The sequence below is a fragment of the Sus scrofa genome, chromosome 14 (assembly GCF_054392235.1).
Source record: "Sus scrofa isolate SSC_HxYL_T2T_F1_AM1 chromosome 14, Sscrofa_HxYL_maternal_Yorkshire_Landrace_v2.0, whole genome shotgun sequence".
NCBI lineage: Eukaryota > Metazoa > Chordata > Mammalia > Artiodactyla > Suidae > Sus > Sus scrofa.
Genome location: NC_139396.1, coordinates 147,649,376 through 147,674,100, shown reverse-complemented (window position 1 = coordinate 147,674,100; position 24,725 = coordinate 147,649,376). Strand labels below are relative to the sequence as shown.

The window sequence follows — 24,725 nt, the reverse complement described above, 5'->3', positions numbered from 1 at the left end:
TAGAACAAACAATCCAAAAATGTATATGGAACCACAAAAGACCCAGAATAGCCAAAGCAATTCTGAGGAACAAAAACCAAGCAGGAGGCATCACTTTCCCAGACTTCAGGCAATATTACAAAGCCACAGTCATCAAGACAGTGGTACTGGTACCAAAACAGACAGACAGACCAATGGAACAGAATAGAGAACCCAGAAATAAACCCAGACACCTATGGTCAATTAATCTTTGACAAAGGAGGCAAGAACATAAAATGGGGAAAAGACAGTCTTTTCAGAAGGTACTGCTGGGAAACCTAGACAGCTACATGCAAATCAATGAAACTATGCACAAAAATACACTCAAAATGGCTGAAAACCTTAAATATAAGACAAGAACCATTAAACTTCTGGAAGAGAACATAGGCAAAACATTCTCTGACATCAACCTTACAAATGTTTTCTCAGGTCAGTCTCTCAAAGCAAGAAGAAATAAGAGCAAAAATAAACCAATAGAACCTATTCAAACTGACAAGCTTTTGTATAGCAAAGGAAACCAAAAAAGAAAACAAAAAGACAGCTTACAGAATGGGAGAAAATAGTTTCAAACAATGCAACTGACAAGGGCTTAATCTCTAAAACATACAAACAACTTATACAACTCAACACCAAAAAAAGCCAACAACCCAACTGAAAAATGGGCAGAAGACCTGAATAGACATTTCTCCAAGGAAGATATACAGATGGCCAACAAACATATGCAAAAATGCTCAACATCACTGAATATTAGAGAAATGCAAATCAAAACTACAACAAGATACCACCTCACAACAGTCAGAATGGCCATCATTAATAAGTCCACAGATAACAAATGCTGGAGGGGGTGTGGAGAAAAGGGAACCCTCCTGTACTGTTGGTGGGAATGTAAGCTGGTACAACCACTATGGAGAACAGTATGGAGGTACCTTAGAAAACTATACATAGAACTACCATATGACTCAGCAATCCCACTCTTGGGCATGTATCTGGACAAAACTTGCCTTGAAAAAGACACATGTACCCGCATGTTCATTGCAGCACTATTCACAATAGCCAGAACATGGAAACAACCCAAATGTCCATCAACAGATGACTGGATTAGGAAGATGGGGTATATATACACAATGGAATACTACTCAGCCATAAAAAAGAACAAAGTAATGCCATTTGCAGCAACATGGATGGAACTAGAGTCTCTCACACTGAGTGAAGTAAGTCAGAAAGAGAAACACAAATACCGTGTTATATCACTTATGTCTGGAATCTAATATACAGCACAAATTCAGAACCTTTCCACAGAAAAGAAACTCATGGACTGGGAGAATAGACTTGTGGTCGACAAGGGGGAGGGGGAGGGAGTGGATGGATGGGATGCTTGAGGTTAATAGATACAGACTATTGCCTTTGGAATGGATGAGCAATGAGATCCTGCTGTGTAGCACTGGGAACTAGGTCTAGTCACTTATGATGGAGCATGATAATGTGAGAAAAAAGAATGTATACATGTATGTGTAACTGGGTCACCTTGCTGTACAGTAGAAAATTGACGGGACACTATAAACCAGCTATAATGGAAAAAATAAAAATCATTATATAAAAATAAAAAAAATGATTACAAGTAAGTTTGGATGGCAGTGTGGCATTGGAGGAAAGATCTTTTTTAGATAGAAAAATGGAAGAGGAGTTCCCGTCGTGGTGCAGTGGTTTAACGAATCCGTCTAGGAACCATGAGGTTGTGGGTTCGATCCCTGCCCTTGCTCAGTGGGTTAAGGACCTGGCGTTACTGTGAGCTGTGGTGTAGGTCGCAGTTGCGGCTCGGATCCCGAGTTGCTGTGGCTCTGGCATAGGCTGGTGGCTACAGCTCCGATTAGACCCCTAACCTGGGAACCTCCATATGCCATGGGAACGGCCCTAGAAAAGACAAAAAAAAAAAAAAGAAAAATGGAATAGAATGGAGTCCAGAAATAGTCCCATACAAGTGGTCATTGATTTACAGCAAAGGTGTCACTGCAATTCAGTAAATAGGGCCGGAACCATCAGATATTCATGTGGAGGGAAAATGAATCTTTTTAAAAAAATTTTATTAAAGTATAGTTTATTTACAATATTCTGTCAGTTTCTGCTGTATAGCAAAGTGACATATATATATATATATATATATATATATATATATATACACACACCCCCACACCCCACCCCACACACACATAAGTGTTCTGGGAAAATGAATCTTGGTCCCTGTCTTACACTGATTACAAAACCAACTTGAGATGGAACATAAAAGCTAAAACAATTAAGCGTCTGCGATAAAGAGAACATCTTCATAACCATGGAGTAAGCAAAGATTTCTTTAAAAGAACCAAAAGCAAGCACTGGCTAAAGAGGAAAAAATGTTCCTCAATTAAATTTTATTAAAACTTGGAACTGTTCATCACAAAACTCACTAAGAAAATGGGCAAAAGCCACCATCTAGCAGAAGATAGTTGCATTGTGTTTATCTGAAAAAATACTCTTATCCAGTGTATATAAAGAACACCTACAAAGCCATAGGGAAAAGGCAGATAATTCGTACTTCACAAAAGCATATACTTCACAAAAGTGGATATCCAAAATACCAAAAAATATATGAAAAAAAGGTCTCACCGTCATTAGTCAGCACCCCCATGAGGCACCATTATTCATCTATCGAAATGGCTAAAATGAAAAGGACAGATAATATTAAGTAGTGGCAAGAATGTAGAACAACTGGAATTATCCTACATTGCTGGTGGAAGTACATCACCATGTAAAAGTGTTTGACGGTGCCTTCAAAAGTTAACATACATCCACTCTATCCAAGGTGTGTAATCCAGAGAAATCAGCCTGCATGTCTACCAATGGACATCTGTAATAATGCTCACAGCAGTTTTATTAATAGTAGCCCCAGACTGGAAAGACCCAAATGTCCCAAAATGAGAGAATGGATAAATTAGTTGCGTATTTGTGGTGTGTTCTTTCAATGGAGTATTACCCAACAACAAAACTACTGATACACACAACACAACAGATCAATCGAACACACATTATGCTAAGTGAAAGGAGCTAGACACGGAAAAGTACATACCGTATGAATGATCTTAAAGTTCAAAAGCAAGCAAAACGAATCTACTCTTAAGTCAGAATAGTGGTTTCTGAGAGGGAGAGTGCATGCAAAGGAACCTTCTGGGGTATTGACTGGGTACAAAGGAACCTTCTGGGGTTTCAGGAGTGTTTTAGATCTTAATCTGGGAGGCGGTTACATGCTGTACACATGTGAAAATTCACTGAGCTGAGTACTTAAGATTTGTGAACTTTACTGCATGTAAGATATATTTCAGTTACAATTTTCACATCAAAAATCATAACAATAGATTTGAATGACATGGAGGAAAGTTTTGATAAGCCGAAGTTATAAATTGCATATGTAATATGATCTGAAATAAAGAAATTCAGAGAAAAATGCTGAAGAAAAGTATACAGAAGAATTAAGGAGTTCCTATTGTGGGTTCTGTGGGTTCAGGACAGGACATAGTGTCCATGTGGATGTGGGTTTGATCCCTGGCCTCGCTTAGTGGGTTAAGGACCTGGCACTGCCATGAGCTGTGGTGTAGGTCATAGATGTGGCTCAGATTTGATGTTGCTGTGCCTGTGGCATAGGCTGGCAGCTGCAGCTCCGATTCGACCTCTCGTCGGGGAACTTCCATATGCTGCAGGTGCGGCCGTAAAATTTTAAAAAATAATCATAAAAGAATTAACAGTGATTTCTGGGTGGTAAGACTGTGTTAGTTCCATTTCTTACTAGCTTTCAATGTCTCCCACATTTTCTGTAATGGAGCCTATTGCTTCTATATCAGAAAAGTTGACATGGGAGAAATTTTAAGAAGATATTTGACATAACTTGATCCTCAAGTATAAATCCATTTCGATGTCTTGGCGTGAAGGAACAATTCAGAGACAGGCAAATTCATAGAGTTGTGGAGTTAGTGGAGGCTTCGTGGAGTAAAGAAACCTCAGAGGAGCTGTGACAGCGTTTAGAGGATGTGGTTGGTAGCAAGAGTGGGTTAGACGGCTAACCTGTGTGACGTTTCCTTCCATCTGTGTTCCTCAGCCTTCGCTGGTGCACTGGGTTTCTATCCACTTCATGGATTCTGTGGTCCCTTGAATATACAATTGCTCTTTCTTCAACTCTCAGCATATTTATCTTTCAAGCCATTTGTAATTCTTATTCCTCAAAAGCTCTTTTCCTATCCCTTTACATCTCCAGGCATCACCATGTGCTCTGTTCTCTATTTTCAGGCTGCTCACCCCCCACCCCTGCATCTCCATATGCCAGTGTGAGTTTAAAAATGAATTATGCCAAGCTATTCTCTCCTCCTGAAAAATAAATAAATAAAAGAACCCCAGACACACACACACACACACACACACACACACACACACACACAGCTCCTAATGATCCATCTGTTGAAGACATCCACCACCCACTTCATCCTGGTGCAGGCTATTTTTGTTTGCTTTGTCTTGAGAGCTCCTACATTGAAAGCCTTTAAAGAGTACTTTGGTTTCCATCAAAAAAAATGAAAAGCAAAGCACTTTGTTTTCTATTTTATACCTATTTGCCAGGCTACATACAAAGCAGGGCTCCATAAATGCTGATTGAGGGGCCTTTCGGCAGATAACGGTCTATGCCACGTTCAGATTTTTCTGTGCCTATTTTTACCAATGGGTGCACATGTATAATTATGAAGTGGATTGTGGAAGGGGTCATCTTCTTTAGACTCCAGTATTTTTCTGAGTCTGTTCTCTGCAAACATGTATCCTGTTAGGCGAGTTGAATTGCTACCTTTTCAAATTCTCAATGATGAAATGAAGGATGGATTGAAGCCTTCTCTAAGTTTTTTTTTTTTTTTTCAACTGCTTCTCTTCTTTTCTTGGCAGAGTAAGTAATAGCATTATGCTGTTACTGGAAATTTTAGTCAATAAAATGTATGAGTCTTTAATTGGAATGCTAGGAAGTACTGCTGAGTTGGCTCATTTAGTTAATGCAATGAGTTGAGAGGTTCAAGCATTTATGTGCAGACGGTAAATTTGAGTAAATTGAGTCTAGATGGGCAGTTTTAATATTTTTTTGGCCAGATAACTTACATCAGAAGTGTTCACTTTAAGGTTCAATATTCATTAAATGTTTGTGAAGCATCTCCCCTGAAACATACCCAGAAATGAGGGAGACCACCTTTGGTGGCAACAAGTTCATGCTCCAGTGAGTTCTTTTCTCTTACATCCACTCCCACAGCCCCCACCCTCACTTTGTGGGTGCTGCCAAAACTACGCCTCCAGCTTTGACTTCTTCCCCGGGACCCAGAGCAGCACGCTCCGTTGCCTGCTGCACACCACTCCACGGAGATTCTGATGACACCTTCATCTCACTGTTATGTCTGAAATTAGTTCATTATCACCTTTTCCACCCAAACTCCTTCTCTTTCCTGTGTCTCTTTTCTCAGTGGCTCTATGTTTTTTCTAGTCAAGCTCTAATTTGGGGGCGTTCTAACCATACTCCTTACATTAAAGATTTATCTCCCCCTTACTAAGCATCCACCTGCTTTTATTCTGGCCATTTGCCCTTTGGAGTCACCTCCTATTAATATTGCTCATTCTCAGAGTGACTGGGTGTATGAATCCATGCAAGAAAGGGGTGGCTCAGTGGGGTACGCTACATTTGTGGGGACATCTAAGAAGAGTAGGAAGAGATTTTCCTTCTCTACGAATAACCCTGTCTTGTTTCACTTGCCCCTTGGTTGTCAAACTTAATCTCTCTTCTCATCTCAGCCCCGTTCGTGTGATTTCCCTTCCCTCTCTCCTCCTAAAAACTGATGTGTAATTGACTGCCTCCCCATTTCCACTTCCCTTTCTCATTTGCAAAGTATTTGCAAAGACAGACAAGCTCTTCCAATGGACCCTCTCCCTCAAGCACTGCCCCTTCCAACTGGCACCGTCCACAGTTCTCCCATCCCCAGATACTGCCCACTTAAGGCAGCCCCCAAATCCTGGTGTGCCCCAGCCAATGACATAGTATCAACACTAGTATGCTTTGAGACTCCCAAAGTAGGTTTTGCATTTGTTCCCTTTTCCAAAAGTTCATAAAATGGTGTTTGGTGTGGCATAATAACATCCGGGTTATGATGTATAGCGTATTGGAGAAAAGTTATAATTTTTGCAGGGGGGGAAATGTGAGAGGTCAAACTTAGTGGAGAAACATGGATGAATCTCAAAAACATGCCGATCAAAAGAAGCTGGGGGCAAAAGAGTACATCCTGGATAGTTCTATTTATATGAAGTTCTGGAATGAGAAAAATGTGGTAGAAATCAGAACAGTGGTTTCCTCTGCTCTGGGAGTGGAGAGTGACTGGGAAAAAGCACAAGGGAACTTTGCGAGAGTGACTGGGAAAGGGAACTTTGCGAGAGTGACTGGGAAAGGGAACTTTGCGAGGTGGTGGAGATGTGTTCTATCCTGATAGAGGTGTGAGTTACATGGGCAAATGCATTTGTCAAAACTCATCGACTGGTACGCCTGAAATCTATGCTTATTGTTTAAATCTCAATTTTATAAAGGTGACAAAAAATTAAGGGGAAAATGCAGAGTAAAATGCATAGTATCATATAGGTATAAATAAAATAATGTAGCAGAGAAAGGATATACTCTTGCATTTGTAGCAAGGAAAAAGATGTCAGATTTGCTCTGGAAGTTCTGCCAGTATCATATACCCAATTGTTTGGGAATCCATGGCCACTTTTGCGGTGGTTCATAGTAGAAATGCTATAATTAAAATTCAGTTCTGTAAGTAAGAAGGTATGAAACCTTTATGTGAAAATTTCCAATGCTTCTAAAAATCTTCTACCTGTTGCCTTCCTCCAGTACAAATAACAACTGCTTGGTTTAAGCTTGGTGAATAAGAGGTTTTATATCATACTTTTGCAATAACTAATACATAGATCCCAGAGTGCTAACCCACAGGCCATGACAGGCTTGTGAACATGGGTCATTTCTTTTGGGGGGGGAGAGGGATGTGGACAGTTTTTTGTTGTTATTGTTGTTGTTTCTAATTGTATTTCTTTAATTATAATTCACTTACAATGTTGTGCTAATTTCTGCTGTATAGCAAAATGACCCAGTCATACATATACATACATTCTCTTTCTCCTATTATCTTCCATCATGTTCTATCCCAAGAGACTGGATAGCGTTCCCTGTGCTGTATAGTAGGACCTCATTGCTTATCCACTCTAAATGTAATAGTTTGTATCTGCTAACCCCAAACTCCCTGTCCATCCCGCTTCCTTCCCCCTCCCCCTTGGCAACCACAAGTCTGTTCTCCAAGTCCGTGAGTCTGTTTCTGTTGTGTAGATAGGTTCATTTATGCCATATTTTAGATTCCACATAGAAGTCACCTCATATGATATTTGTCTTTCTCTTTCTGACTTCGCTCAGTATGATAATCTCTATTTGAATCCATGTTGTTGCGAATGGCAATATTTTGTTCTTTTTTATGGATGAGTAGTATTCCATTATATATATGTAGCACATTTTCTTAATCCATTCAGTGTGGACCTTTTTAAAAATTGTTTGCCGCAAACTTGGGAGATTTCACATAAAAATCGGAATATCTGGCAATTCATGGCTGACCTTCCAAAACAGCCATAATTGTGTGACTCTTCCTTCAGGTAAAGGACTACACCCCCACCTAACATACAGGCATCTTACTATAAGTATCACAAGGATCTCGGGACCAACCTTCTGCTTCAGTTGTTCTTTTTAGTGTCTATTTTCAGTCCTATGAGTATTTGACTATGTAGCCTTTGAATTAACCTTTCTAGAGCTCTCCTTTGCACTAGGAATTACTCAGGGCTTTAGCAGATACATAAGGGAGATACTCTTGCTATACCCATTTTATAGGCGAGGCAACCGGGGTTTAAATAATTGACAAACTTACCTGAGGTAAGTAATCAGTAGCTTAGCCAGGATCTGAATGAGGTTTCTTACTCTAGAGCCCATGTGTTTACCCACCACATTGTTGTTCTTTTCTGTTTATTTTTAGTTTTGGTTTCATCTATTATTTAGTACTTATTTCTAATTGAGTTCTTGTTGGTTTCCTTATGATTTATTTTCCCTAGAATAACCCCTGGTCTCCAAAATCTTGATTTTGCATCCTTAGTAGTAAAAAAAAAAAAACCCACAAAAAACTGCCTGTTTATGTTTATTATTTACTAATAAATAATCTTCTTGCTCTATGTTAAATTATGTACATTCTAAAACTTACATATAATCCATAATGTTGAATAATGAGATCTTGTGAATGTAGATCTCTTTTCTAGAATTTTCTTTCTACTCTGCAATAAATTATCTCTTAGGCATCGCATACCCTCTTTTGACAGTACATGAAATGATGCCTGGGCAATGATTCTGCCTGTAAGCATTTTTCATATCAGAGGCTCCCAATTTTGTATCCAAATAAATTGTCCCTTCCAGACAAAGGGTGCAGTAGAACATCACCAGATTAGCCCAGATTATGGAAAGACAACGGAAAATTCTCCTTTGTGAGGAAAACAGTTGTCCATGTAGCCACATGGACAACACTGTGTTCTAAAACCTTTTGTAGCCCTGAGCTTCAAAATAGCTAACAGCATCTTTTATTGATATTAAGGGGTCAGATTTACCTTCGGGGAGAATAGGTTCTCTTCACACCTCTCATTCTGACTGTGCATTAGTTTCAAGGGGTGGAATAACCTCCTGGTTTCTCAGTCTGAGGTGTGGGGGCTCCGTGTGAAGTGTGCTACCCTCTCCCTTCACAGGGCTGCTGCCGTGATTAACAAAACTGGTTATAAAGAACTCAGACATAAACAAGTGCTGAGCGAGCCGGTTAATAATGAATCAGTGTGAAACGCATTTCCTAATTCGTACCCGGAATTTTCCCAGAGTTCTGACCCTCTAAAGAATGGCAGTAGCAGGGTTTGGAGATATGTCATGTGCTGGCTGTATTATTTCTCTGAAGAGAGTTTTTATACATGGATGAATAGATTCTGCCTTCTAAGACCTTATCCGTGTTCCCTGACCTTCTTTCTCATCATCTTGTGTGATCTGAATAAAGCTTTCTTCTGGGGCATTCTGTTTGGATTGTTCTTTTCTGTCTTATCCTAATCCCCTTCTTTTTTCCCTAATCCTTTTTCCTTCAAGATCCAGAGCCAGCATCCTATTCTCCAGAATCCCACCAGCACCAGAATGACTCAATCCTTCCCTCTCGGGCACTTTCATAACCTCAGAGCGTGCCATTGAGAGCGAGAAAGGGAGAATGTTTGACATACACGGCCTGCAGACCCTCTAGAGGGAAAACCTTTTTGTGTATGCTACTGTTGGGAGTGCAGCAGAAATACACACAATTGTCCATGTAAAATCTGAGAAACAAAACACTTCTCTTTCTGAAACATTTTCTTTTTATAGCCACACCCAGGGCATATGGAAGTTCCCGAGCTAGGGGTCAAATCAGAGAGCTGCAGCTGCCAGACTGCGCTGCAGCCACAGCAGTGCCAGATGTGAGCCTCATCTTTGACTGACACCACAGCTCACGGCAATGCCGGATCCTTAGCCCACTGAGCGAGAGGCCAGGGATCGAACCCTCTTCCTCACGGGGACAATGTCGGGTTCTTAACCTCTGGGCCACAATGGGAACTCCTGAAACATTTTCTTTTTAAGGCAGAAAATTAAAAGGTGTCCCTAACCATATTTCTAATATCTAAAGCACCCCTTCCCCACTTTTTATTGCTAGAACTATACACTCAGGTAGGTTTACCAAGTTGCATGATAGGTATAGACGTGCCTAGGTCATCTGCCAGTTGACGTGCTCTCTGCAGGCCCTTGTCTTATTCATCATCAAGGCAGCAAACACCTGGCCTGTCTATTCGGTACAGGCTTGTGGAATGAAGAACGCTCCCTTAAACAAAGAATGCAGAAAAGGCTGACACCGATTTTCATCAGCAGGTCTCCTGTTAGATTCCTTCTCTACCTTAGATATGTCATGTGACCGTAAACTCCAGGGAGTTCCTCTTTGAAGTCAGAGTTTAAGTCCAGAGGTGAATGATCCCTAGAGCAGATGTGGTGAACACGAGGCCCTCGCTGCGGCAGAGGTGGGAAATAGATGATTCAGGGTGTTTGACATTTTCTAGTAAATCGACAGTGAACATGAGGTTTGCCAGAGTGAGTCGGAGCTGTTCTGTGTCGAGATAGATGAATTATGAATACTTCAAACCCTCTGCAGTTTTCCTCCTGGGAGGGCCCTGGAGGGGGAGCAAGAGCAAGCAGGCACCATGCACCTGCTCCGGGGCCAGCACCTCCATCAGCGGAGGAACAGAGAAATGCTGACGCTGGGGTTTCTCGTTCCTATGCTCAGCTATTTATCCCACCAGCAAGGACAGCTTGTCTCCTAATGACCAACCACTGGGACAGCTTTCTGTGGCCACAGCTGGCTTGGGCCTCTCAGGCACATGCCTGTCACTTAGTGCCTTCCAGTTCAGTGGCACTTAGATAAGCTCTGACCACCAGAAGAATAACCACATGCCTGCAGCTGCATATGTGGGAACAGGAGTTCTCAGCCTATTAAAGCAGTTTTAAGGACCAACGTTGTGTTTTGTTTTGATATCTGCCTTTTATCCAAGTATCGTGTACTTGTCTTTGACAGCGACTTCTTATCAAGAATTACCAAATTCTGTTTGTCAGACACTGAGCAGCTAGTATGTGTAGAGTCCTATGTGAAGGAAATAGGATAACAAAGGCAACGTGTCTGCCCTCTAGAAGCGTAGCAGCCAGCAAGGGAAATAGAGCAGTCTACAGATAGCCACATTGCAAGGCAGGATGTAGTAAATACTGTAGTAGAGCTGCTATTTGAAGACTAGACAGGAAGACATTGATTCCAACCAGAGGGATCCTGGATGGCTTGATGGAGGAGAGAGCAACTGATCCACCTTTTTAAGCACAGGTGGATTTTCAGAAAGATCAGGTGGGAGAAGGTTGAAGTATTTCAGGAAAAGAGAAAGAAGTACAGGAAGGATTAAGGTTGGGGAATCTGGGGTGTGTTCAGGGCATCTGAAGGGGACCCCAGCCTGATGGGTTGGGATCTGTGGTCAGTATCATAATGCTCTGACTCTGTGGACCAGATTCATGTAGCAGCCTTATCTAATATATGGGGTTTGAGCTCCAGGGATGCCTGTGATTCTCCCCAGGCTGATCCCCATCTGTGGCTGTTTCCTTGAAGGCATTCCAAGCCTGCCTCTCATTGCTCTTTGGAAATCTTGCCTATGGAGAGTATCGTCAGAGGGTAACCTGAGACACTTGACGTCTGTTAAACTAATTATGCTTTGGTCCTCAGAGTGCCTTGGTGCGCTCTGTCCTGAATGCTCAGCAGATTTGATGTAGTAACTGAATTATTAATTGAGACGATATGGAAGAGGGGGCTTGGCTGCTTGTTCCATTTTGAGCAGGTCTTGGACGGGTGGCAATACAGGAAGAGAGGCAGCTGCTTGCAGAGTGATGGACGAAGCAGGCCTTCCAGGGGAGCCCTACCCAGACAGGAGCCTGTGCCAGTATGCTCAGAAAATCACAGCCTGCTTTGGAAGGATGGGTAAGACCCCTTAAAGATTGGACTTTATAGAGGAGATGCCCAGGGTTGATGATACAGGTGAACAGAACCAGTAAACTCAAAACTTGCTTGTGGCAGGGAGTAGGTGTAGCTGCTGGAGCGGGAGAACCTCCAGTGGGTCAAGGCATCACCATCTGGAAGTCCGATAGTGCCCCTTCCTCTGAGCACCCCCACTGAAAAAACTGCTGTTTGTTTCTCTGCTTACTCTGTTCTGCTCAGCAGCAAAGATCATCGTGACTATTGTAAGCTACCGCAGGTGTTTTCAGTGGACTTGCTGAGCTCTTTTCTTTGCTCACTTCTTATTAAAACAAAATCAAAATCTGAAAAGCAAGTAACCCCATTGTCACTAATAAAGCCACAGGCTGTAAATTCAAACTATTTCCTAACTAAATCTCATAAAGATTTGCATTTTTAAAGTGGTAATTTTCTCTCTTAATTTTTTTTTTTTTCTTAGCAAGAAGCAGGTAAATCTTAGCAGATGATTTAAAGGGAGAGGAGGGAAATTTGTCTGAAAAAAAAAAAAAGACCTAAATCTTTACATGGAATAAAACTGAAGTGAAAATTTATATGTGGGGAATTGTGGGGATTGACCCATGACTGTCGAATTAAGAGCAATAGTTAAGGCCTCTGTCCCCTGAGCATTGTGTAGCCCCAGAATGCCTGGCTCTGAGGCTGGGGTTCATCTCATTATTGAGCTCCTACAGTATGCAAAGGCAGAGTCCTCAGCGCCTCTCAGTGCTGGTTGAAGCTCTTGGTTAATTTTCCTGTTGATAGTTTCTTTTCATAGTTTATCCTAGAAGGAGATAAAAGCTTGTTTAGGTGGAATGGAACTGTTTCTAGTAGGATTAGGATTATCCTGTCTGACAAGATATGCAGGCCACCAAAACGAATGATGCATTCGTAATTAGTGTTAGCTTTGTAGTGTAGCGCATTGTGATACATTGTTTTATAATCATATAAACTGTCACAGAAACCACTCCACTCCTTTGCAAATGCTGTGACTGTGATTTTACATGCGCTGTGGCAAGAGGCTGATGTTGGTGCAGCAGTGGAAGAAATGAGTCCACTGGTGCTTCCTTAAGGATCTTCTCCATACCGTGTTCTCATGGCTGAAGAGATTGCTGTCAGGTGGATAACACTGAAAATTTATTTTTAAGACTGGAAGTGTGGCCTCTGCTAGGTGTTTACCCTGAATTATGTGGAAGGGGTTAAACTAACAACTCTGGGCACTCTAGAAAGTGGAACTTAGCTCATGGGTGCCTATTGTCACTGCTGGCTCCACTCCTCAAGCAGCCAGCATCTGAAATCTTAACTCTCTTTACCACCTGAAAAGGAAATCAGCTCAATCAGATTGTCTTTAAAAGCAAACAGACCTGTTACTCTCATCAGCCTTCTTTATGATTCATATTTAGTTTACCTAAAATTCATCCTGACCTAAAAGTCATAAAATGGATAAAACCTCTTACATATAACCCTTTTATCGAAGTATTAATTTTTTTCCTTTTACAGTCTATTAGAACATAAGTGCTTTTTAACTACATATGTGGATCTATAAACTTCTCCAGAAATTTAGGGGGTGGCTTGAATGTGTTCTGCTAACACAACAGATAAGCTGTGGAATCAGAGCTATAGACTCAGTCTTAGGGGGCAATGCTTGTCAAGGTTAGGGACCAAGAAGGCAGGACAGCTTTGTCACAGAATAATTATACTTTTGCTTGGTCAGGAAGATGGTGAATTTGAAAAAAAAAATGTCTATGTTTGTGAAAAAAAAATGTCTATGTTTGTGTATCATTAATGTATACCAGAGCCTATTTTAAAGTGGTTGTGTCTGGCTTCTTTTTTTTTTTTTTTTTTTTGTCTTTTTTTTTTTGTTGTTGTTGTTGTTGCTATTTCTTGGGCCGCTCCCGTGGCATATGGAGGTTCCCAGGCTAGGGGTCCAATCGGAGCTGTAGCCACCGGCCTACGCCAGAGCCACAGCAACGCTGGATCCGAGCCGCGTCTGCAACCTACACCACAGCTCACAGCAACGCCGGATCGTTAACCCACTGAGCAAGGGCAGGGACCGAACCTGCAACCTCATGGTTCCTAGTCGGATTTGTTAACCACTGCGCCACGACGGGAACTCCTGGCTTCTTTATTTAAATGCATATGTTATGTTTTATGCATATGTTTATGTTTTACAAGCAGGCCATATGAACATATACATATGGAGATGGAGCTTCTCTGGTTCCCACGTTGCAAAGATCAGACCTATAGGAAGAAGGAATTAATGGTTTAGGGCAGAGGTTCCCACACTATGATGTTTATTAGAAAAACACTGTGAAAGAACCTAGGCACCTAGAAGATGGGCCTCAGGCGTCTGTGTTTTAAACAGGTTGGTCCAGGAGCCACACTTTGGGAAGTATTTGATAAAATATCTTACTTTGTACATCCGAAGTCTCTTTTCAATAGACAAGCCAGAAATGGAACACACACACATTATTTTACCTGCTTTGAAAAATGTTTTTAGAGGAAGGTCTTAGAAGGAGTTTTTTTTCCCCTGGGGGCAATGTTGGTATAGGATTTCAATCCCCAAATTTGAAACTGGAAGTCTCACCATGTGAGTATGGGAGCAGAAGCTTCCATGTTTTTGCCCTCCAGCCCTATCTGGACGACCTCTGCCACAGAGTCTGTCTTCTCCATTCCCACTGTGCTTCCCATTGCCTAGAGTTATTCTGGCAAATTTGAATGCTCTGGTTCTTTAACTCTGTTCCCAAATCTTGCATTAAAGATGACTGTTAAAGCTAATAGTAAAAGAGGCAAATGTTTCCTTTAGCTGCTTCATCTCCCTATAGCTTTTTATTTATTTATTTTTATTGGAGTGTAGTTGATTTGCAGTGTTGTGTCAATTTCTGCTGTGCTGCATAGTGACCTAGTCATAGATAGCTTTTGTGGAAGGACCTGAGGACTGTGGTAGAAACAGTCATAGCCTAGGAGTCAGGAGACCTGGCTCTGCCCTGGGCTTGCTCTGTTGTCATGGGAAAGTCATTTGGCGTCTCCAAGACTTACCTTCCTCATCTTGAAATTAAAGGGCTGGAGTAGACCAAAGGCTTCCTGAATGTTGGTCTGGTCTGGTCTGGGGAGCTTTGAGAAATATAAGTTCCTGGGCCTCTTCCCCAAAGAATCTCATTCAGGGGTCGGGGCGAGTGCCCCAGATTTTATAATTTTCTGAAAACCTCACAGAAGCTTCCTATGCACAATGATATTTGGGAACCACTAGATTACCTTTGAAGATCTTTCCAACTTCGTAATTCTATTCTGTTTAAAGTGTGTTAAGGTTTTAATGAAAAGAAAATGCTGTTAGGAGTTCCTGCTGTGGCTCAGTGGGTTAAGAATCCAACTAGTATCCATGAGGGTGCGGGATCCCTGGCCTCGCTCAGTGGGTTAAGGATCCATTGTTGCCGTGAGCTGTGGTGTAGGTCACAGGTGCAGCTCAGATCCTACTTTGCTGTGTCTGTGGTGTAGACTGGCAGCTACAGCTTTGATTCAACCCCTAGCCTGGGAACTTCCATATGCCGCAGGTGTGGCCCTGAAAAGCCAAAAAAAAAAAAAAAAAAGCTATTAGTGTAGTAGACTGATGATAAGACAAAGCATGTAGTTTTAGTTACTCTGACTTGAGACTATTGTGGTTACAGAATCACATATTGTGGCCTTACTGAGTGGCTGTCAGGGGGTAAATACTCGTTTCCAGGCTTTTCCTTTGTACATCAGCAGCCTAGTTGTATGATGGTCCTGCTAGCTTATGACTTTATTAATACACAAAGCAACCTACATGGTAATTCTCTCTCCATCATGTGATCCTACTAGAGATTCTGCAGTAGCAGAAAACCTGTGAAACGACATTGAGAGTAATATTAGCATTGGATTAATGGGATGAGGCAGAAAGATTTCCACAGCATTTGGGGGAGGGGTGTCTCCAGAAAACGTAAAGGATTGTTTTCTGTGGCCTGGAGCTAGATTTGTTGCTAGCTGAAGCTGAAGAATTTTAATTGAGCTCTCTCCTCCATGAGATCTGAAATACTGGAGAATTTGGAATTATGACCCTGAGTTTTTTTCTGATAAGCATTTTCAGATTATATTCAATATATATGCCTATTCACAGTCCTCTGACCTGATGGTAATGAATAGATTAGAAAAATTTGCACATGAATTCTTTTGGCTCTTGCAACTATGTCCTTCCTCTTGCTCTGGATACCAATCAGATTTTTAAATATGCATTCATGTCTCAGGACTGACGTAGTCTTGAGTTCCCAGTGCCAGTTGTTTTTATACCTGATTATCTGTGTCTCTGGAGTCCTGCCTAAGCTCTTGAGGGTAATCACTTAAATACATCTTTCTTAATCTTCTTTGCTGGGCAGTGAGAAAAAAAAAAAAAAAAAGCAATAAGGAGTCAGGAGCGTTGCGGAGAAACACAGCTTCTTGGGAGCCTGGTAGCTGTTTCTCATTTCTTTGTAATCCTTTCGGAGATGCCTTGCTTCCTTAGTTTAAAATCTCTGGGGAGATTGTGCAACTCTGTGAAAAGCAGAGTCACCTCCACTGAGAGAAGCAGCCCCAGGGGCTCATGCAGAAGGACACTGGTTATCGAGGATGTGAGTGTCTCTGGGAGCCCTTACCCTGCTCACAGGCAGGCCACCATCACTCACGTCTTGTATCTCCATCCTGAGGCCTACTGCACATTTGAGCACTTGTTAAACAACTTCAATCCTCCCGGTGAGTAAAAGAGCCCACTCAGGACCCGGCTTTGTGTTTTGTGATCGGCGTAAGCAGTAAAGTACTATCTAGAACCACTCCTCCTTTGTGTGTTCTTCAAAGGAAACACTATCCTTACTATATAATTAATGGGTGAGGGTAGGAAGAACGGAGAATGTAACTTAAGGACGGCTGTGTAGCTAGATTCCGAGCGTGTTTTTGTCCACGTTTTTATGATCTCAGTAACAAATATGTCTTTCCAAATGTGGTACTAATAATTGTCTGTAATAGGAAGTGTGATGGAAAAGAAAGAGCTCTATCAATAGATGCTTTTCTTCCATATGATAGAGGATGAGTGGAAAAGCAATATTCAAGGCAGCAGACCTGCCACCAGTAAAAGAGGACCTAAGTGAAGTCGAGGTCTAAATTGTGTCACTGCCTCAGGTTTGCTTCTTTTGTGAAACAGTCAAAAAGAAAAGAAAAAGAAAGGATGTGTAATATTGAGAGAACTCGTTGAGCCTTCTTTTCAGTGAAGCTCGTGGAAACGCGGTCACTCGTCCATCTGCCTGGCAAATTGAGAAAGTCCCGTCTGAGGACAGGAGTTAATGGCACTTTGAAAGGTCTCAGATTTGGAAGTTGTCATGATTTCTTTATTGATGAAGGTGACACCTACCCAGCTGCTTACTCCTTATCAAAATCATTACCAGAATTAGTACAAGAGGCAGAGAGCTATATAACATGGTCCCCTTAAACATGTGAAAATGAGCCCAAAGAGCCAGAAAACAGAATGTGTGCCTGAAAATTCTTTGATAGAGAGGATGGCAGGGTTGGATTAAGGCTAGGTAAGGTAAGGGAGTTAACTTCTACTGGAGTGTTTTGTTTTCAAATCATTTTTTAATGGATTTATTGAGATCGACTATTGAGATAGATTTACTTATATATTGCATAATTCACCCATTTAAAGTATACAGTAGTTTTTAGCATATGTGCTGATGTGTGCAGCCATCATCTCAGTGAATTTTGGGAAAATGTCATGGTCTCAGAAAGGAACCCTGGACCCTTTTGCTGTTGTCCTACCCCCACCCCAAACTCTTCATAGCCATCCTCCAACTCTAAGAAACCACTCATCTACTTTCTGTCTCCATAGGCTTCCCCATTCTGGATGTCTCATGAGAGGGATCATCTAAGATGTGGTCTTTTGGGCCTGGCTTCTTACACCTGGCATGTTCTCTAGGTTGATTCATATGGTAGTGTATCAGCACGTCATTCCTTGTTATGGTTTAATAACGTTGTACTGTATGGATATATCACATTTTGTTTATCCATTCATTGGCTGATGGGCATTTAGGTTGTTTCTGCCTTTGGCTATTATGAATAATGATGCTGTGGACATGCATGTACAAGTTTTTGTACAGCCATGTTTTCATTTCTCTTGGGTATATACCTGAGAGCAGAATTGCTGGGTCCTATTGTAACTCTGTATTTCACCTTCAGAGGAATTCCCAGACTTTGAGCCAAAGTGGCCCCACCATTTTGTATTCCCAGCAGCTGCATATGAAAATTTCTTCCTCGCCAATACTTGTTCTTATCTGACTTTTTGATTCTAGCTTTCCTAGTAGGTATGAAATAATATCTCATTGTGGTTACCCTGAGCTTTGAGTGGGACAACGGCTAGCAGATTAGAGTGAAGACAAGACAGGATACTGATCAGACAGAGGCTGATAGTTCCTTGTCTCTCTTCCTCTTTAACTCTGCACGTCACTACTTCAGACTCATCCTGTTCAGGGGAACAAGGCCTGGAGATGGAGAAATCATTACTTCTGCCCCCAGACCTCTTTCTTTTTCTTTCTTTCTTTCCTTTTTTTTTAAATTTTATTGAAGGAGAGCTAATTTACAATGCCCCGCAGCCTTCTTGTAAGCTCCCCAAGAAAAAAATTGGTTCAGAGCCAGCTGACTGTGCCTATTGTAGTTTAGGGCACCTCTCTCAATCAGATTTGCATGCTGGTGGTTAGCTAAAATCCCTTTATTGAGGAAAAAAAAAGTTTATCCCATGAGGAGGGTTAAACACTGCACATGAAGGTTTCTACTGGAGCTAATGCTTTATTGTGAATGAGTTTGGAGCTTCTTCTCTACTGAATGAGTCTACTGAAAGGGCTTCAAATCAAATGTTTTTGGAATGAGCTGTTGATGTTCATGAAAGAGATAAGGTCTGTCAGGAGAAGGCAGGAAGTCAAGGGGGGGCCAGGTAAACTGTGGCTGAATGAGAGTGGGCTGGGCAATGGCTTGTCAGTGGTTTCGGTCACAAGAGAACAAGAGAATAAACAGTACCAAAGAGAGCCTGGGTACAGGAAGTGCAACCATCAGTGGCATATTGGTATCTTAGTAAAGCAGAGAAGGAAATCTGGGGGTTTAGTTCAGTGTGTGGCTTTGGGGCTGGACATGCCAGAATTTGAGTCCCAGCTCTTCTACTTACTAAATGTGTTAGTTTAGGAAATTAGTGTCTCCAAGGGACCATTTTTCCCCACCTGTAAGGTATGCAGAAGAATGCCTACTTTACCTGATGGCTATGAGCAAATCTGCCCCTAGGGCAGATATTCTTTTGCAGGGCTCCTGTCCACATAAATGATTTGAGTCACCCCAAATTAGTGTGTCAATAGTCTAATCTTGTCAATCATGGTAAAGAAATACCACACCAGCCTGAGGGAGTGATTGTTCACCAAACTCTCGTCCTAGAATTGAACCAGCTCCAGGGCCTTGGTGGGCTAGAGCTCTTCCGGGCATCTGGTCAACCCCCAGCACAACATGGGAGAGACAGAGCATCAGAGGAGCTCCAAAGAGGAGGCTGGACTGTCCCACCTGGATAACACTAGCCCCAGCTAGTCCTGGGCACCAGGAAGGGACTTAGACGTTTTCGAGGAAGGTATAGTTTAGGACTAGGGCCATCCTTGCCTGAGTCTAAGGGCAGCCTTGGTTATAAGGATTAAATGAAACACATGTACATCAGAAGTGTTGGCTCCAGTGGCATACACAAGCATCTATTACATTTTAACTTCATAAAAATACAATAAAATAGTTCATTATTTAAAAAAAAACAATGATTTCTATTGTTTGTCTTCCATGCTATGAAGCAATAGAGTTACAGTTTTTGTAGTGCTGGGGCCCAGGAGTATAAACACAGCACAGGAAATGGGATTCCCAGGAAGCTGCTCTGTGTGCTTGGAGTATCCTGTTTGGGACAGGTGCTTGAAGGATGCGTGCCCTCCTGCCGTCACGTGTGTTCCTGTGCTAGTGAAGCCCCACGGTGCTCAGGAGCAGCTCCTGGCAGGATGCTTGGGGGTATTTGGCAAAGGCCTTCTGCAGCTGCCAGAAAGACCTCAAGATGCTGTGGCTTCCTGTTTTTGTCTGATATTCACCCCTGCTTTGAGCTGTCAGGGCTCCATGCTTTTCAAAGTGCCCCTAAGTGTCTCTCTCCTTTGTCATGCTCAAAAAAAAACCTTGGAAGTCACCAGAGAAGGAATTGTTTTCCCCATTTAAGAACAGGAAAGGAATTGGCAAGAAACTTGGACATGGAGACAAAGCAAATATATCAGTGAACATAAAAAATGGCATCTGCCTGTAGATCTGATTGTATCTCTGCCTGTGGATGCAGTACTGTTCTCGAAGAATCATTGTCCTTCATTGAGGGGCTGCTGTGTCTCAAACATTGTGCCAAATGCTCTATAAATTTTTCCCATTTAATATTCCTAATAACTCAACAAAGCAAGTACTGTTTTTACCCTCCTTTTATAGATGAGGACACTGAAGCCTATGCAGTTAAGAAACCTGCCAAAAGCCACAAAAGTAGTACGTGGAAGAGCTGGATTTGAAAGTTAGCAGACATTTGTTTTTCCTAGTTCACAATTACAAGTTATCTGTATGGGAGTTTTGCCTCCCCCTCCTGGAGGAGGTTACAGTAAGCTTTTGAACCTGTGTTGTTTTTTTTTTTTTTTCAGAACTTCTGAGCTTTTGGGTCTAGCACAAATGAAAGAGGCATATTTAGGGCAATTACCTTCTCGACAAACAAACAAGAAGAGACTAGCCCTGTTATCAACAGCCCTAAGGATATCTGGAAATGCTTCAATGATTATGTTGTCAGCTGAGTCCAAATCCCAGAGCAGAATGTCCTGGACTGGAAACCGGGGACCAAAGAAGAGCTGGCAGCCCCCTCCCTGGTAAAGCAGTTCGTATTGCTGAAGAAGAGGATAATTTTGCTCTGGCTCAGGAACCTGCTGTGTCCTCATTATGTTCAGTTCACCCCTAGGGATTGTCCTCACTTGGGATAGTCTCCCCAAGACCCAGATACTCAGATTTACTCCATAATGGAGAGAACCTCCCAGGAGCTTAATATAATGTTGTTTCTTAAAGTGACACCAGCCTGTTTTGCTCTATGTTCATGGCATATAACGCTGTGGTTCTCCAGCTTTCTTTTTATGTCCCTTTTCAGCTCATTCACTATTACTAATCCCAACCCCATGGATCAGGCGTTTCTGTCCAAGAGCCAGGGGAAGGTGTGGCATTGTCTCCCAAAGGCTACAAGGGACTGTGCTGTCCACTGTTTGAAGAGCACACCTCCCAAGACTCTGTGGAGCTTCTCTCTTGCATCTTCTGGCGGTATTAAGATGATTAAGATGTCGTGTTGGAAAAGTGTTTTAAATACCTGGCAAACCACAGATTCAATGGTGAAGGCTCCCCACCTCCACCCCACCTTAAATCTATGAGAAGTGTTTGGCTTCTGGCCATGAGAAAATGTTTCCCAGAAGATGAAGGGACATTTGGTTCATCCCCTCAGCCCCGCTGTCCTCACTGACGGCTTCAAGAGTGGCTGTATGGACACAGAGCAGGACAGGAATCTGTTGCTGGCAAGGAGAGGGGCTACCTCAGTTCCTCCAGCGTGCCAGGCCACAGGGCCACGTCCAGTTTGTTGATGGGATGTGGTTCCCTCAAAACGGTAGTCTTACCTTAACTTTTATTCTATGGAAGTTGGAAATGATAGGTGGTGAACGGTTTCGTCTAGGTCTTGGGAGGGCACAAAGGAGAGATTTGAGATTTCTGCTACGTAATAAAGCATTAGATGGTCTGATTTTTTTTCATTGATAAAGTTATCAATAACTGCTATTAACTTCCCATGGCTTCCTATTCCATGAGTTTAAACACATTTCCTAGAATCAGATTGTCTAGCCGTTGACAGTCAGGCCCTGCCTTTCTGTCATGTCCAACTGTTAACCTCCCAACACTCATACCTGGCGTCTTTGTCACAGGTGTTGGAAGGACCCCTTCACCTTGGGTCTCTCTACATGCTGTTCTGCTGCCTGGCATAGCTTTCCTAGTTCCTCTGAATCTGTGTAGGATTTGGTTTAAACTTTTCCTCCTCTAGGCAGGCTTGTCTTCCTCTTGCCTCACCCTCCTCTGTGCTGTACAGCATCCCATTATGTGTATCTCTGTTAGAACTACCAGTTCACAAGCCTCTCACATTTGGCATACCATGAGTTCCTCTCTGAGGGTCTGGAGGGAGCCACATGTCTATTTTTTGCTCTATTATAGTCCTTGGCGTGGAAAATGCCTTATAAGTATATGAGTAAATGAAAGAATGGATGGTTGCTGAAATCAAATCACTATGTTAGAATACAGTGGGCATAAAATTATCCCCCTGCCTTCAAGTAACTGAGGCCAGAGGAAACACTTTGGGGTAGTGTCTGCAAGTTCCGGGCTCAGGGGTCAGCCAAGTTCAAAGCCCAGCACCACTCATTGTAGATGCTGTGACTTGGACACAAGACTTCGTATCTTTGACCCTCAGTTTTATCATTTGTCAAGTGTGGATAATACTACCTACCCTGCGGTAATAGTATGAGGACTAAAAGAAAATAAAAATATAAAAGCAGAAAATAAACTAGCATTTTGTTAACCTAATAAATATTTCCCCCTTCCCTCTCCTCTCTACCCAAAAGGGAAAAGCAAAATAAAGGCCTAGGTAATAAATACAATTCGTTTTCCAAGGAAGAAAAGGTAACCTCGACCTGGAGTGGCCAGGGAAATAAAAAGTAGGATTTCAGCTGGAAAATTTGAGCTAAAAAGAAAAGATACACTCAAGATATGAGTAGAAGGAAAATATGCCAGCGAAGCGAGAGAAAGAAAAACAGAAGTAAAACATTTTTCACTTAGTTTCATGCGTGTGCCTGCTTGGCCCGGCCTTATTGTTTTGATTTGTTTCTTTGTTTTATTTGTTTCTTTTTTAGGCTTAGGAATGTGGACAAGTAACTTATTTTCATAGGAAATATTCCTATCTAATTTACTTCCTTGAGTAACTGAATATGCTGAAATGCCCCATTAGTTTTAATTATATGTACTTAAAAATGAATCTTATTTAAAGTCAGAGGGTAGAGCAATCTGTTTAAGTTTATTGTTTGGAAACTTTTTTTCTGGCTTTAATACATTTTGATTCTTACTAAGAACGGCCCACCTTCACAGAAACTCCTGATTTAGCATCATTTAACCCTAATGATTCTGGGGTATGACCTAGTGCTTATGATTATAGATGCCTGTTAACTTAGTAAGTCAGCCATGAATCTGGAATGGCCCTTGGATGCAAGAGGAAGGCTGCCAGCAGGAAGACAGCAGAGTTGGCATGCTATTCATGATGTAGCCAGGAGAGTGGTCCTTCCTTTTCCAGCCTCCAGGAGGTGCCCCCCTCAGAATGCATTAAAGGAATCCTCCTCAGAATCAGAATTCATGGGACCTTCAAATTTAAATATATCAGAATTCTAGAAGGTCTATGGTATGCTTTAGAATTCTAGATGTTTCTTAAAGATGGAAATAAAACTTGGATATCAACACCTTCCTACAGGGTGTGTGAGACTGAAGTCCAGAGAGAAGTGGAGCTGGATGAAGACCTGGTCTCCTTTCTTCCTGCTTAGCAGTGCAGAAGAAAGGACCAAAGAATTATCAAAAACTGTTTTACTTTAGTTTGAAATTCAGCTCACGTGAAACTTTCCTTTGAATCCTCTCCAGACTTCCCCTCTTTACACAAATGCCAATACATGGATGAGTAGAACGACCTCTATGCATTTTTATGCTTGGTTATATCTATTTGTCTGCATATCTCTCTCTACCAGGTAGTAAGGTTCTTATTTGCAGGAAGGTGGTTTTAATGGTCTTTCTCCAGTGCTTGGTAGATAAATAATACTGTGCTTGGTAAATAAACATATTTCATACACTTAAAAATTAAGATATAGTTTACATGCCATAAAAATACACCATTTGAATATGAACAATTCTGGGCTTTTTTAGTGTATACCCAAAGTTATGCAAATATCACCACTATGTAATTCCAGGTCATTTTTTATCATCCCTAAAAGCAACCCTGTATCCATTGGCAGTCACCCCCTGTTACCAACACTCCCCAGTCGCTAAGAATTCCTGATCTATTTTCTGTTTCTATGGATTTGCCTTTTCTGGGCATTTCACATAATTGGAATTACGCAGCATGTGACCTTTTGTGTCTGGCTTCTTTCACTAAGCATAACTTTTCATGGTTCATTGATGTTATAGCATGTGTCAATACCTCATTCCTTTTTATGGCTGAATAATATCCCATTGTATGGATATGCTGCATTTTGTTTATTCATCATCAGCTGATGGATATTCGGGTTGTTTCTGTTCTAGGGCATTATGAATAATCCTGGCATGAACACTTGTATACAACTTTTTTGTGTGGACATAAGACATAAGTTTTCAGTTCTTTTCAAGAGTAGGATTGCTGGGTCATATGTTAACTCTATGTTTAACTTTTTGAGGACTTGCCAGACTTGTTTCTCCAGTGACTGCACTATTTTGCATTAAAATTGCACTTAATTCCATTTATTTATTTATTTAGTTTTTTTTTTTTTTTTTTTTTTTAAGGGCCACTCCTGCGGCATATGGAGGTTCAGAGGCCAGGGGTTGAATTGGAGCTGTAACCGCCAGTCTACACCACAGTCATAGCAATGCCAGATCCAAGCCGTATCTGAGACCTACATCACAGCTCATGGCGACGTTGGATCCTTAACCCACTGAGCGAGGCCAGGCATCAAACCTGCATCCTCGTGGACATTAGTCAGATTTGTTTCCTCTGAGCCACAATGGGAACTCCACTTACTTCCATTTTAAATTGAGTCAAAGCGAATTCCCCAAATGTGAAATAATCAGTGTTCACTAAAGTGAAAAATCCCATGTGTACATTCGTGCCTGTTTATATACCCTGTA

The 24,725-nt window shown here is 41.7% G+C and overlaps 1 protein-coding gene and 2 long non-coding RNA genes across 20 annotated transcripts in view; 1 reads left to right on the top strand and 2 right to left on the bottom strand.

Moving 5' to 3' along the window:
- ABLIM1 (actin binding LIM protein 1) overlaps positions 1-24,725 on the top strand; it is a 338,773-nt gene that overhangs the window by 104,419 nt on the left and 209,629 nt on the right. For 2 of the 18 annotated variants that reach the window (XR_014826311.1, XR_014826299.1), the window contains exon 2: positions 20,441-20,659. The exons of 15 other annotated variants lie outside the window; for them this stretch is intronic. Coding sequence is in view for 1 of the 3 variants with exons in the window: in XM_021073348.2 (XP_020929007.1) it covers positions 11,612-11,702 (91 nt within the window). In the remaining 2 variants the exon portion in view is untranslated. Of the gene's footprint in view, positions 1-11,565; positions 11,703-20,440; positions 20,660-24,725 lie in introns of those variants that run through there. One more of the 18 variants, XM_021073348.2, reaches the window with a different exon arrangement.
- LOC146397069 (uncharacterized) overlaps positions 1-24,725 on the bottom strand; it is a 128,990-nt gene that overhangs the window by 25,865 nt on the left and 78,400 nt on the right. The gene's annotated exons all lie outside the window — the stretch shown is intronic.
- Positions 12,866-16,138, bottom strand: LOC146397073 (uncharacterized). Its single transcript, XR_014826342.1, has 2 exons — positions 15,266-16,138; positions 12,866-13,279 (listed from the first exon to the last, which is right to left on the bottom strand). It is a non-coding gene; the product is annotated as an uncharacterized LOC146397073 (long non-coding RNA).